We start from the raw sequence: 14,785 nt of genomic DNA on the forward strand, positions 1-14,785 counted from the left end.
AGTCTAGGTCACAGTTTTAGTCAAATCGACTTCAAATTTGGCACAAGTATGTGTTTTGGCTCAGAATAGAACCATATAGATTTTGGAAGAAATCGGTTCAGATTTAGATATAGCTCCCATATATATAACAGGTTGGCTGATAAGTCCCCGGTCTAACAAAGAAAAACACATTTTTTTTGTCAAAATTCGTTGTTATTATTCAACATAGTTCCCTTCAAGAGCGATACAACGATTATAACGACCTTCCAATTTTTTGATACCATTTTGGTAGTACTCCTTCGGTTTTGCCTCAAAATAGGCCTCAGTTTCGGCGATCACCTCTTCATTGCGCCAAATTTTTACCCTGCGAGCATCCTTTTGAGGTCTGAGAACAAGAAAAAGTCGCTGCGGGCCAGATCTGGAGAATACGGTGGGTGGGGAAGCAATTCGAAGCCCAATTAATAATTTTTTGCCATCGTTCTCAATGATTTGTGACACGGTGCGTTGTCTTGGTGGAACAACACTTTTTTCTTCTTCATATTGGGCCATTTTGCCGCAATTTCGACCTTCAAACGCTCCAATAACGCCATATAATAGTCACTGTTGATGGTTTTTCCCTTCTCAAGATAATCGATAAAAATTATTCCATGCGCATCCCAAAAAACAGAGGCCATTACTTTGCCAGCGGATTATTGAGTCTTTCCACGCTTCGGAGACGGTTCACCGGTCGCTGTCCACTCAGCCGACTGTCGATTGGACTCAGGAGTGTTGTGATGGAGCCATGTTTCATATCATATAGTCACATATCGACGGAAAAACTCGGGTGTATTACGAGTTAACAGCTGCAAACACCGCTCAGAATCATCAACACGTTGTTGTTTTTGGTCAAATGTGAGTTCGTGAGCTCCAAATATTGATGAATGATATAACCAACACGTTCCTTTGATATCTTTAAGGTCTCTGGTATCTCTATCAACTTCATTTTACTGGCATTCAAAATCATTTTGTGGGTTTTTTTGATGTTTTCGTCGGTAACCACATCTTTCGGGCGTCCACTGCGTTCACCGTCCTCCGTGCTCATTTCACCACGCTTGAATTTTGCATACCAATCAATTATTGTTGATTTCCCTGGGGCAGAGTCCGGAAACTCATTATTAAGCCCAGTTTTGGCTTCCACCGTATTTTTTCCCTTCAGAAAACAGTATTTTATCAAAACACGAAATTCCTTTTTTCCATTTTATTCACAATAACAAAAGTTGCTTCACAAAAGACGCTCTATCTCACAAACTAATTGACTTACAGGCGGTAAATTTTGACACGAATCATTTGAAGATTTGTTCTATATAAAAATAATACGCATTTAATACTAGCGACGCCATCTATGTGTCAGACCGTGGACTTATCAGCCAACTTGTTATTTCGCCCGATATGGATTTATATGGCCCCATCAGCCAGAGTTTTATCCTAATTTAGTAGTGTAATACGTATAGACTGATCCACTTTAATGGCCTTTTTTTATGGGCTTTTTTTAATGGGCTTTTTTTAATGGGCTTTTTGTGATAGGTCATAAGGTCATCCAAAAAAAATTTTTCCCTGTATGCATGAGTGTCATTGTATTGAGTGCATTGGCTGGCTGTGTGGTGCATGTGCATGTATTGTGAAGATGAGATAGGGAGGGAGGGAGAGATAAGAGTTTGGATGTTGGGAAAAGTGTGTGGAGTTTTCTGATCGCCTAGTATTGATCAATCGTTGAAACCTAAAGTGATTCTTGAGAATGCTATTGATTTGTTTAGCATTCTAAAATGAGAGACAGAGTGATCGTCTGAGATTCTGAAGAAATGCATGTGCATGTATCGTGAAGATGAGATAGGGATGGGGAGAGATAAGAGTTTGGCTGTTGGGAAAAGTGTGTGGAGTTTTCTGATCGCCTAGTATTGAACAATCGTTGAAACCTAGATTTGGTGTTTATTTATGTGCCATAGAAGAAGGGATAGGGTGAAGAGATAAGTGATTCGCTGTTGAGAATGCTATTGATTTGTTTAGCATTCTAAAATGGGAGACAAAGTGACCGCCTGAGATTTTGAAGAAATGCATGTGCATGTGTCGTGAAGATGAGATAGGGAGGGGGTGAGATAAGATTTTGGCTGTTGGGAAATTTTGTGTTATTCGATTTGATTTCTTGGTTGACTGTGTGGAGTTTTCTGATCGCCTAGTATTGAACAATCGCTGAAACCTAGATTTGGTGTTCATTTATGTGCCATAGAAGAAGGGATAGGGTGAAGAGATAAGTGATTCTCTAGTTTGGCTGTCCCTATATGCATGAGTGTCATTGTGTTCAGTGCATTGACTGGCTGTGTGGTGCATGTGCATGTATCATGAAGATGAGATAGGGATGGGGTGAGATAAGATTTTGGCTGTTGGGAAAAGTGTGTGGAGTTTTCTGATCGCCTAGTATTGAACAATCGTTGAAACCTAGATTTGGTGTTTATTTATGTGCCATAGAAGAAGGGATAGGGTGAAGAGATAAGTGATTCGCTGTTGAGAATGCTATTGATTTGTTTAGCATTCTAAAATGGGAGACAAAGTGACCGCCTGAGATTTTGAAGAAATGCATGTGCATGTGTCGTGAAGATGAGATAGGGAGGGGGTGAGATAAGATTTTGGCTGTTGGGAAATTTTGTGTTATTCGATTTGATTTCTTGGTTGACTGTGTGGAGTTTTCTGATCGCCTAGTATTGAACAATCGCTGAAACCTAGATTTGGTGTTCATTTATGTGCCATAGAAGAAGGGATAGGGTGAAGAGATAAGTGATTCTCTAGTTTGGCTGTCCCTATATGCATGAGTGTCATTGTGTTCAGTGCATTGACTGGCTGTGTGGTGCATGTGCATGTATCATGAAGATGAGATAGGGATGGGGTGAGATAAGATTTTGGCTGTTGGGAAAATTTGTGTTATTCGATTTGACTTCTTGGTTGGCTGTGTGGAGTTTTCTGATCGCCTAGTATTGAACGATCGCTGAAACCTAGATTTGGTGTTTGTTTATGTGTCATAGAAAAAAGGGGTAGGGTGAAGAGATAAGTGTTTCACTGTTGAGAATGCTATTGATTTGTTTAGCATTCTAAAATCAGAGGCAGAGTGTCTGTCCATGGGCCTTTTTTTAATGGGCTTTCTATGATAGGTCGCAAGGTCATTCAAAAAATCTTCGGACTGAGAAATGAAAACGAATATTTGTGTTATTCGTTTTCATTTCTTGATTGGCTGTGTGGAGTTTTCTGATCGCCTGGGATTGAACAATCGCTTATAAAAGCCATATGCTCTCTGGAATTATACCACAGTTCAGAAAACGTAATTGAATTAGAATAAATAAATAAATAAATATGTCCGGTGCTATAGATGTCGTGTCCATTTTCAATGAAAAAAATTTAAAACGTATCCTACATATTAAGGATATGGTTACACATAAGGACTATTCTATTGAAGGATGCTATAGGACAACTACAAAGTATGGGGATTCTATAGTGCTGCGTTTGGTGGATGATCAAATCTTATATTTACCCAAAAGATTTAACAGCCTGGATGATGATACAATTCAACGTATAGATTCTGGAGAATTTTCTGTTTCAAAAGTGTCTATTTCAGACGATAAGGAGAATCCAATTAGCAGATTGGAGTTGAAACAGTGTTTGTCCTCCGATCCATTTTACGCACCATATTAATTATTAAAAGAAAAAAATGAAAATTTTAAATAAAGAATGAAATTCGAAACAAAACCATTGTGTTTTTTTTCTTGTCAATTTTTAGAATTTGTCATAGGGTTTGAGAAACAACAAACATGCAATAGAAATCGCATTTCATAATGTATTGCTTATAGAATATTTTGAGTGTTTTGAAAACTACAAGTGTCCAAACAAAAAATTATCTCAAATGCATCGAATTTCCATTCACTACAATGGAATTCGAAAATTTATGAATTTTCAGTTTTTCAAAGAGTGTCCAAAAGAAACTCATAGGGACAGTTTCAATTCAGCCTTCGTCAACTCAACATCACGAGAAAAAAATGGCCTTACCACCATCCCAAATTATATTCAGCGATGATGAGGATGAAAATGTAAATCTGAATGATCGAATCCTAAACAACATGCAAGTGGAAGAACAGAATATACCGGAGGGCCAACATTTCCTCAGTGAAATATCATTGGATGACTTAATGAGGATTGCAGATAATGACATGGACCCGGAAAGTCATAGGGAAATGTTGGAAGATTTACTCTATTTACATCCTGATGCAAAAATTTTAAAAATAATTTAAGTTTAAACAAAGTAATATAAAATAAAATAACATTTTAATATCATATATGTTTCTTCTCATTTATTTGGAATTAGTTTGAATTTGGGTGGACAAGAACAAGAAAAAATTATAAAACTAAATAATCCCACCGCAGTATACATACTAAAGCATATGGGTTACTGTTGTGAACAATTTTCATTTTTTATTGTCTTACTAATCATGTCATCTATACAATCATGCCATTCTATATATCTTAATAGTTTAAATAGGTTACTTACAGCACACTTAAATTTCCTATCTTCATGTATAGGACAATGGGTATAATAGTTTCTCATATTTGGGAAAACAGTTCTATATTCTAGATTTATAACATTTGTGCTTAGATATTTTTCAAGAAACTCTTTTTTAATTTTTCCAAAGACAAACACATACTTAAAACTATTTAAGGGTGCTAAGACCTCGCCGACTTCAGTGTAATTTACATCGCCATCTTTCCAATCTAAGCCAGTAATAAATTTCTTATAATGTACATTTTTCCGTTTGGCCTCCTTGACAAGTTCCCTCCTATCGAAAGGAGGTTTGAATAAAAAATAGTTTGGTACAACGGAACCGCCTTGCATATACGCCAATTCCTTTATATATATGCAATCATTATTTCCAAAACAATGTTGAAAGTCCACCAATACAAAATCTGATTTTTGAAAATTGACCATGATGAGAAGTACAACCGACAATTTTACGAAGCCAACTAAATATAAAAAAGTCTCATCTTGCTTTTATATTCAGAAAATGAGGGTGTTAAATATCAAGTTTACATTTCAGAGCTTTACATTAATTGATAATTATATTTGATATTGGAATACATGTAAAATTTATGAATTGAAACACAGATGAATTTTATTTTATTTAGATTTATTTATTTATTTTTTTGTTTAGAAATATTGTTTAGTTTTGTATTTCTTCATAAATAATTTCCTCTATAGATTCATAAAATTTCTCTATATATATAAATAATTTAAATATATTATTTACAGCACACTTGAATTTCCTATCTTTATGCATAGGGCAATGCGTATAGTAGCTTCTCATATTTTGGAAAATTGTTCTATACTCTAGATTTACAATATTTGTATTTAAATATTTTTGAAGGAATTCTTTCTTAATTTGTCCAAAAACAAACACATACTTATAACTATTTAGTGGTTCCAAGGCATCGCCAACTTCAGTGTAATTTATATCACCATCTTTCCAATCTAAGCCGTGAACATATTTTTTACAATATGTGTTTTTCCGTTTACCCTCCTTGACTAGTTCTCTGTTATCGAAAGGGGGTTTGAATAGGAAATAGCTGGGTACGACAGAATAGCCTCGCATATACGCCAATTCTTTTATATATATGCTGTCATCATTCCCATGACAGTATTGAAAGTCCACCAATACAAAATCCGGTACATACATGATTCGAAGTATAACGGACAATATTTCGTAGCCAACTAAATCAAGGAAAGTCTCATCTTGCTTTTATATTCAAATAACAGAGAACATTAAACATTATTTATTTATTTTTTTTTTTTGTGATACAATTTGGAGTAAAAATTGTAAACATAAATGACCGCAATTGAATGTATTAAACCTTTGCTCTCGTTGATAATTATATTTGATATTGGGACCTAAATAAACCAATATTTCTAGTGGGGGTTGAAGATTTCCAAAACTGTCAAAGTATTCAATTTCTTTGTGGTTTTTATAATATGCTACCCAATGAGTTCCAGATCCTATACTTGAGTCTAAGTTTACTACACCACATTCTTTTGTTTGACATTTTTTCGGAAGATTATCTCGCATAAAGACTCCTCGAAAATGTGGTATATATTCTTTCCCAAATATTTGTATGTCTATATCTGTCAGCGGTCTGTTAGGTAGCTTAGATATTAGTTTTTTGTATCCGTATTATTTAGGGTAATACCCATACCAGTTTTGTATGGTTTAAGATAAAGTCCTTTACCCATAGCAATTGACTCCATACTTTTGTTGTGACGCATACTCTCTTCTAGTTGCTTTTTAGCATCTTTAGCAGTGTTAATTGTTCTTGCTATCGATGATACACCCGAAGATATTGCACCCAAGGCACCTAGTGCTGTTATAATAGGAACCAATGGTAGAAAACCGCCAATTTTAGGAACATTAATAACTCTTGGGATGACGACATGTGACTTTTTCCCTTTGAATGATGAATTAATAACCTTCCGAGCGATTTTTATTGCAGAGTTAATATCAACAGGTTTTTGCTTCTTTAGTAGTGTGTTGGCTTTTTTAATTGTTGAATTGAAAATTGTACGTCCGCATGCTTTTTTCTTCCTCATACCCATGCCAAGTTTTAGTTTTGCTTTCATTGCGTTGGAGACTAAATAAGCATTTAATTTTTCACCCCAAGTACTTTCGTTAGCTTTTACTCTCTCCCACGCCCTCTCTAAGAGTTCCTTATCTGCTTTGTGGCGTTTTTCAATATCTGAGCTTCGTGAATAAGCTATATCATGAATTTTACAGGCTGCATCCAAAGCATTTATCCCTTTATCACCCCTTTTCAATCTTTTATCGAGTTTTGTTCCTGGTCCACAAAATTGGTATCCGGGTAAATGTAGCTCAATGGGTAAGGCGTTGATTAAATTGTTTACGAATCCTCTTCCTTGTATGGATCGTTTGCGATTGACTTGTCTCTTCCGAAATACAAACATATATATGCTCTCAACTAAAAATAAACACATAAATTTATTTGGTCAGTTTAATAATAAATTAGTCGTCAATATGCGTTTACTTAAACAGGATACAAGTATTTCTGTTCGTGATCTAGATTTTACGCAAGCGAAACCTAATAAATCGAAACATGGTTCATTGTTACCCGATTCCATTCGATGTCTAATTGTGGGCCCATCAAATTGCGGAAAAACTAATGTTATGATAAGCCTTATAGAAAGTGAAAATGGGCTAACATTTGAAAATATATATTTATACTCAAAATCGTTATATCAACCCAAATATGAATACCTGAGAAGACTAATTGAGCCTATAAGTGGTATGGGATACTTCATATATAACAACAACGACGATGTTATACCGCCACATGAAGCAAAACGAAACTCTATAATGATATTTGATGATGTCGCATGCGATAAACAGAATAATATTCGTGATTATTTCTCTATGGGTCGTCACAAAAATGTAGACTCATTTTACTTATGCCAAACTTACAGTCGCATACCAAAACATTTGATACGGGATAATGCAAACATAATTGTTGTTTTTAAGCAAGATGAAACGAATATGAAACATATATTTAATGACCATGTGGGTAGCGATATGTCCTATAAAATGTTTGTGGATATATGTCGTGAATGTTGGAGGGATAGGTATGGTTTTATGGTTATAAGCAAAGACGATGAAATCGCTGATGGAAGATATAGAAAAGGTTTTGACATATTTATTACACCTTAGTAGTATATGTCTTTCCACTGTATGCAGACGTCTACTTACACCCCCTTCTCATCTGCAACCGATTTGAAATTATTTTAAGGACGGTTCTTTACTTATCTAAGCAGTTCGAAAGCCGTACGAAAGCGATTCGGAAGCAGTACGGAAGCGGTCCGAAAGCGGTTCGAAAGCGGTTCGAAAGCGATACATCAGTTAGCATTATCGGTTTAAAATAATTCAAAAGATTTCTATTGGTGATACAATATGAATGAAAAAATATTGAAAGAATTAATAAAATCTCGAAAAATTTTGAGAAAAAAATTTCAAAGCATAAAATTAGGAGAAGACGACGCTTCACATAAACTGGAAAATGTATTCAAGCCTTTAACAGATCCATTGAATAATTTAATGAAATTAAAAAATGAGAAAATGAAACAGCGAAATAAAGAACTTCCTACTTTTAAGTTTGAAAGTAGCACACCAATAAAGACCGAACCTCCTAAATCAAATTTTAATAAACACTCTCAAAAAATTATAAATTCTAAACTGGATTCTCAAAGTGATGAAGACAGCGACAATAAAGAAAATTCAGAAAATTATTTTTCACAATTGGAAGATGATAATTTCTATACTATTAATTTAACTAAACTTTTTAATGATCAAACTCTCGATACTGTATATGGACCATATAAAGACGAAAATGGAGTGTGGAAATTGGGAAACAGTCCTATTAACATTAGCGATGATAAGATTGTTGTTGGGAATCAATCGTGGGCAAACACGCCAGGCTTGTTTGAATTAATCACCCATAAACAGCCACAAAAGTATGATTCACTGGAATTGGATATATACAAGAAAATTCTTTTGGGAACAAATGCTCATCGCAAGAACTATGATTCTGTTGGTCAAATACGAGGGAATAAAGGATATAAATATAAAAGGATTATCCAGAAACTTTTTGGTGACACTTACACTGGTAAAGGTTTAATGAGCCTAAATTTAAATAAACCAAACTATATATATTGGGATGATCCGAATGAATTAGTTGAACGCTTAAAACTTCTTATTGCATCTCAACAAGCTGGCCATTCAAATCATAACAATGAAATAATATCTATAATTGAAGAATTAAGGGAAGCCAATATAATATTCTGATAATTGTCAATTGCATTCAATTGAGATATGAGCGTCGATAAGTTTGGTCACTTTTCAAATTCTAGTGAGTTGAAAAGATATGTTCCGAAAATATTTGGTATTGCTATTGACAAGCATAATAACATCGATTTCCAAAATAAAAAGATTAAAAACGTGGGGGTACCGGTGGAAAGTGCAGACGCAGTCAACAGAACTTACTTACAAAAACAAATCGAAATCTCACGTGAATTACTAAAAAAAGACTTAAATATTGAAGTCAATACAATACATCAAGAAATATCGCAGCTAAAAACTATTATCAAGGATATATTTACAGTCCTGCCGGATATGCGAATAACATCTCAAGTTCATTAATCAAATTTAATTACAAAGTAACAATGGCCAAAAGAGGAATAGTACAAGAGATACACACTCAAGCCCGGAAAAAATTTCCCCGTCGGAGATATATAATGAAAGGAATTGATGACTTTTGGCAGGCTGATTTGGTTGAAATGGGAACTTATTCATCTTTAAATAGAGGATATAAATATATTTTAACCGTCATCGATACATTTTCAAAATACGCATGGGCAGAACCAACTAAAACTAAGAATGCATATGATGTTTCCAATGCATTTAGAAAAATATTGAACAAAGGTCGAACACCTAAAAATCTACAAACAGACGATGGTAAAGAATTTTTTAATAAAGAGTTTAAAAGTCTTACGCAAAAGTACTCAATAAACCACTACTCCACATTTAGTGTGATGAAAGCATCCATCGTAGAACGCTTTAATCGTACACTAAAAAATTTTATGTTTAAAGAGTTCTCATACAACGGTTCCTATAAGTGGATTGACATTTTACCAAATTTAGTTAATCAATATAATCGGAAAATACACAGAACAATAAAAATGGCTCCTATTGATGTCAATAAAAATAATGAGGATTATATTTTAAAAACTGCCTACAATCATCTTAAAGTATATAAACCCTCAAACTTCCATGTTGGTGACTATGTTCGCATAAGTAAATATAAAAATATATTTGAAAAAGGATATACACCTAATTTCAGTACGGAAATTTTTCGAATAAGTTCTATCCAAAACACTAATCCTACCACATATCTATTGGAAGATTATCAAGGTAATCCAATAAAAGGAGGTTTCTATAGAGAAGAAATTCTGCGAACGCGACACCCTGATGTTTACCTCGTTGAAAAAATTCTAAAAACAAAAGGTCAACAAGCATATGTTAAATGGTTGGGATTTTCTAATGACCACAATTCATGGATTAATAAGAATGAAATTTTATGATGTGTATTTAGTAATATAAAATAAATAAAGAAGATTGAAACTTAATTTTGTTTTTCATTCTAAAGTAAGTTTTCATAATGTCAATTACATTAGCCCTAAGCGGAAGATCGTCGGTGCTCATAACCAATTATTTCCCACCCATACAACTTAATGATGAATATGAATGTGCTTTAGTTGATTTTCATTCGTATAATTCAATTCCAAATATTGACTATGATAACAATCTTTTCCACATTGGTGGTGATTGCATTGAAATTCCGGTGGGATCTTATGAACTGGAGGATATTGTTAAATTTTTAAAACATGAATATGTAAAGAAAAATATCAACAAAATATTAGAGATTGAGGCTAATAATAATACACTTCAAATTGAAATATATTCCTCCCACGATATTATTGATTTTAACAAAGATCGTTCTATTGGCGCGCTATTTGGCTTCAACAATCGAATTTTGCTACCTAATGCACGACATAAATCACATCAATCAGTGAACATAATGAAAGTGAATGCCATCCAAGTCCAATGTAATATAATCACAGGATCATATATGAATAACACACCGTCGCATATAATACATGAGTTTGCTATGAATGTCTCTCCAGGATATAAAATGGATGAGATACCCAGGAATTTAATCTATTTACCTGTGAATGTCAAGGAAATAAGTTGTCTAAAAGTTTGGATTGTGGATCAAGAAAGGCGTATAATAAATTTTCGGGGTGAAGAGATTACTTTACGATTTCATCTAAAACCGAAAGCGAAATGATTATCTATAATAAATATTACAATAAAATAGGTAATGATTCCATTCCGGAACGAGCAGCCAAGCTAATTACACAAAATATACTGCCCCAATCTATAAAACGTAAATTAACTAAAGAAAATAAACTATTCCTAAAATCTTTAAAACTACAGCTTAAGAAAAATGTCTGAAATATTAAGCGTTGCAGAAAAACCATTTTCTGATGAAAGCATTATTAAGAAGGATTATCATAGCTATATGCCATATATACAGTCATATAAAAATAATGATGAAATTAGAATAACAATCCAAAATCAAGATCTCTATGTCTTACCATCTGAAAGTTATATCTACATAGAAGGCTTCATAACGCTGATGGATGGTATAGCAACACCAAATGCTAGACTGCGAAATAATTGTGTAGCACATATGTTTGATGAGATTCGTTATGAAATCAATGGGGTTGAAATTGATAGAACACGTTATTTAGGAATGGCGAGTACTATAAAAAATTATTTATCTCTCAATGAATTGGATTCGAATATGATGCTGAATGCAGGATGGAGTAAACACAATGACATGGAAAACGGGTCATTTAATTTTTATGTTCCGTTAAAATTATTGTTGGGCTTCGCAGAGGACTTCAATAAAATCGTGTTAAACTGTAAACATGACTTAATTTTGTTGCGCAGTTCAAATGATCATAATGCTTGCTTTTCCACAAAGCCTGAAGAAATGGTTAAACTAACGATACAGAATATAACATGGAGAATACCACATGTGCAAGCTTCCGATATAACAAAGTTGAAAATTATAAAAACGATTAAAGATGGTACCACATTACCGCTTGCTTTTCGGAGTTGGGATTGTCACTTTAATCCTACATTCCCAAATGCGACAAAATGTAATTGGAATGTAAAGCTTTCATTAAATAGAGAGCGCCCCAGATTTGTAATCGTGGTATTTGAAAAAAACAACAAGTTTATACATTGTAATCTAGTAAATTTAAAAGTTCATCTAAATTCCGATACTTACCCATATGATGATCTTAATCTCAAATTTGATGATAATAGATATGCTATTCTATATGACATGTACGCCAAATTTCAACACAGCTTTTATATGAAAGAACCACAACCATTACTAACAAGCGCTGAATTTAAGAACACCCCCATGGCAGTCATCGATGTTAGCCACCAAAATGAAATGGTCAAACAAGGTCCCATAGATGTCAGAATTGAACTCGAAACCAGTAAACCCATTCCTGCAAACACCATAGCATATTGTTTAATAATTCACGATCGCTATATTGAATATACACCATTGACGGGAAATGTGCGAAAAATTATTTAATTTTTTTTTTTCAATGAACCATACATACCTTTATATCCATAATCAATTTTAAAATAAATAAAAATAAAACAAAAATGTATACATCAATTTTTTCATTTTATTTATTACATTTTTTCTATATAAATAACAATTCTTAATGTTAAATTTTTTAAATACATACAATACATAATAAATAGTTTAGTGTATTTACATTAAAATTATATCCATTAGATCATTAAAATCCATATCAAAATCAGATGTATATTGTTGAACTAAATTTTCTAAAGAGGAATCAGTTTCGATTGCTCCTAAATCTAAATCTAGACCATTGCCATCTATATCAACTAGCATATTTTCCATACTTGATTCAATTTCATGGTGACCCCACGCGAAAGTATTAATTCCATCTTCCTTGATCATACGCTTTGTATCCAACGGACTTAATACAACTTTTTTCAAGGCATTCGTATAGATGTTGTGTAGCTTACACCTAAAAGTGAGCATTGTATCACAAACTTTTTCTTTAGTAAATAGACAATTCCTATAGTCATCAATTTTATAGTTGTCCATTACACTTTTTTTCACACCTTTAGCCTTTTTAATTTCATAACCATCCTCAACAGTATATGAATACATTTTTGGACCTAAACCGACAAACTCTGTCATAATCTTACCACAGTTTTCATCCTTCATTAATCCAATTTCCTTTTTATTTACAAGAGGAAAATTGAAAGGATTATCTTCGGAATACTCAGATGTATCAAAATGTGTAGTAAGATGAGGTCTAATTTCTTCATACACATCTTCAGATTCGATGGTGTATATGAAAGAGTCTGTATCCATATAGTTTAATTGTATTCTTTCACCAAACTTTTCTTTCATAAAGTTGTAGTGGAAGTCATACATTTTCCACTTAGCTAATTCTAGAATACAAAATCCTAAGTATATTGGCTTATCATAAACAATTTTTGTTTTATTCATTTGAATAGCCCAAAAATTGTCTGTGAATTTGGATATACTATGAAAGTTTGGTTTTGAAATTAGAGCTTCAGCACCTAACTTACGCCTGTCACTATATGCCCACTGTTTTACAATAGACACATCTTTTCTTTTTTCAACATTTTCCATTGTTTTGCCATATACTGCATTGTTCAATAGTTTAAAGAAATTTTTTTCAAAAGCAATATTTGTTTTTTTCCTACAATCATTGTTTTTGTCAATATATTCCTTTAGCCATGGTCTTTGACTAAAAGTAAGCACCCTATGCACTTCATTTAGAACGTAGCCCTGCTCTAAACATTGTTTTAGTGTCATGTAGTGGATGGTATACCTTTCTTTTGGTGTAAGATCTGCAACAAGTTTGTTGTGTTTCGATCCTCCCACTTTTTTGTTTTCAGCCGCTAAAGGTAAATCATTAAATTTATTATGTAGATGGGGTGGACAACTTATTGAAACTTCATAAATATACCCTTCAGGAGAATCGAATTTAAAATTTTTGATTACGTTAGGATCCCTAATAATGTCAGCTTCTGCAACCCATTTAAAATTACCATATGGTAAGAATTGCTGCATCGCCCATCCATATAGGTTATTAACATCAAGATATAATAAAAATGTAGATACAATATCAGGATTAAAGTTTTTCATATATTTATTATTGGCTTTGTGATATCTTTTACTACATTGAGTAATACCTCCACGAATGCCATTTTTTATAAAGTTGTATGTGTCTACATCCTTCAACAATTCTAGGCTAAAACCATCCGATGTTATCAGCTTTAGCATAGCATCATAAGATAGACCAGGCGCCGTAAAATATTGGCAAGGATCCAGCTTATGTATGCTTTTGCATAAGATTCGAAAGTTTTCGAATATATCTGTGAGTAGAAGGACATCCGTTTTTAAATATAACTCCATATAATCCTGAAGTGTTCTACAATTAAATGTTGTCCAAACTTCTATAGCGTGATTGTAGTCCTCCTGACTACAACTTTTGTTGGTTAATTTACTGTAGAAGTTTTCTATAGAGGGAAGGTTTATATCTTTAAGTTTTTGAAATGAATCCAAGTATTCATAACAAAATACACCCTTCCTTCTCATTAATTTAAATTCGTGGTCATTTGAGAAATTAGATCTAACCGTAGTCATTTTGTCATCTAACAGATTTTTAGCTAAGCTATCCAAGCTTGAAGGCATAAATCTTAAAGAATCTAAAAACCTATATTCTAAAAGATCCCCATTATCAAATTTAATTTTATGAGATACCGATATATATAATTCTTTATTTAGCGGTATAACTGAGGTATTTCCAGGAATAAGGTTTAGTAAATCTTTAATAAATAGATGACAGTCATATGACGAAAAGTTATGGAAAAAGATTGGTATAAACTTTGGGATCTTATAATTTAAATTACATTCATTATGGGCCGCCCCCCTATATTTTCCAGTAATATGGCAATGATCCCTAACCCTATCCGTATCTAAATTTTTGTCACAAATGTGACACAATTGAGCTGCGTGAAAA

General features: G+C 33.2%; 2 protein-coding genes across 2 annotated transcripts; both read right to left on the reverse strand.

Moving 5' to 3' along the window:
- Positions 1-4,640: 4,640 nt before the first annotated feature.
- On the reverse strand, positions 4,641-12,238 carry LOC142230409 (uncharacterized). The gene is made up of 2 exons (XM_075301053.1): positions 11,965-12,238; positions 4,641-7,017 (listed from the first exon to the last, which is right to left on the reverse strand). Exons 1-2 carry the CDS (start codon positions 11,966-11,968, stop codon positions 6,200-6,202), a joined length of 822 nt encoding a protein of 273 aa, XP_075157168.1. The 5' UTR covers positions 11,969-12,238; the 3' UTR covers positions 4,641-6,199.
- Positions 12,239-12,468: 230 nt separating this feature from the next.
- On the reverse strand, positions 12,469-14,457 carry LOC142231118 (uncharacterized). Its single transcript, XM_075301738.1, has one exon. It carries the CDS (start codon positions 14,455-14,457, stop codon positions 12,469-12,471), a length of 1,989 nt encoding a protein of 662 aa, XP_075157853.1.
- Between the last annotated feature and the right edge of the window lie 328 nt (positions 14,458-14,785).

The sequence above is a fragment of the Haematobia irritans genome, chromosome 3 (genome assembly GCF_050003625.1).
Source record: "Haematobia irritans isolate KBUSLIRL chromosome 3, ASM5000362v1, whole genome shotgun sequence".
NCBI lineage: Eukaryota > Metazoa > Arthropoda > Insecta > Diptera > Muscidae > Haematobia > Haematobia irritans.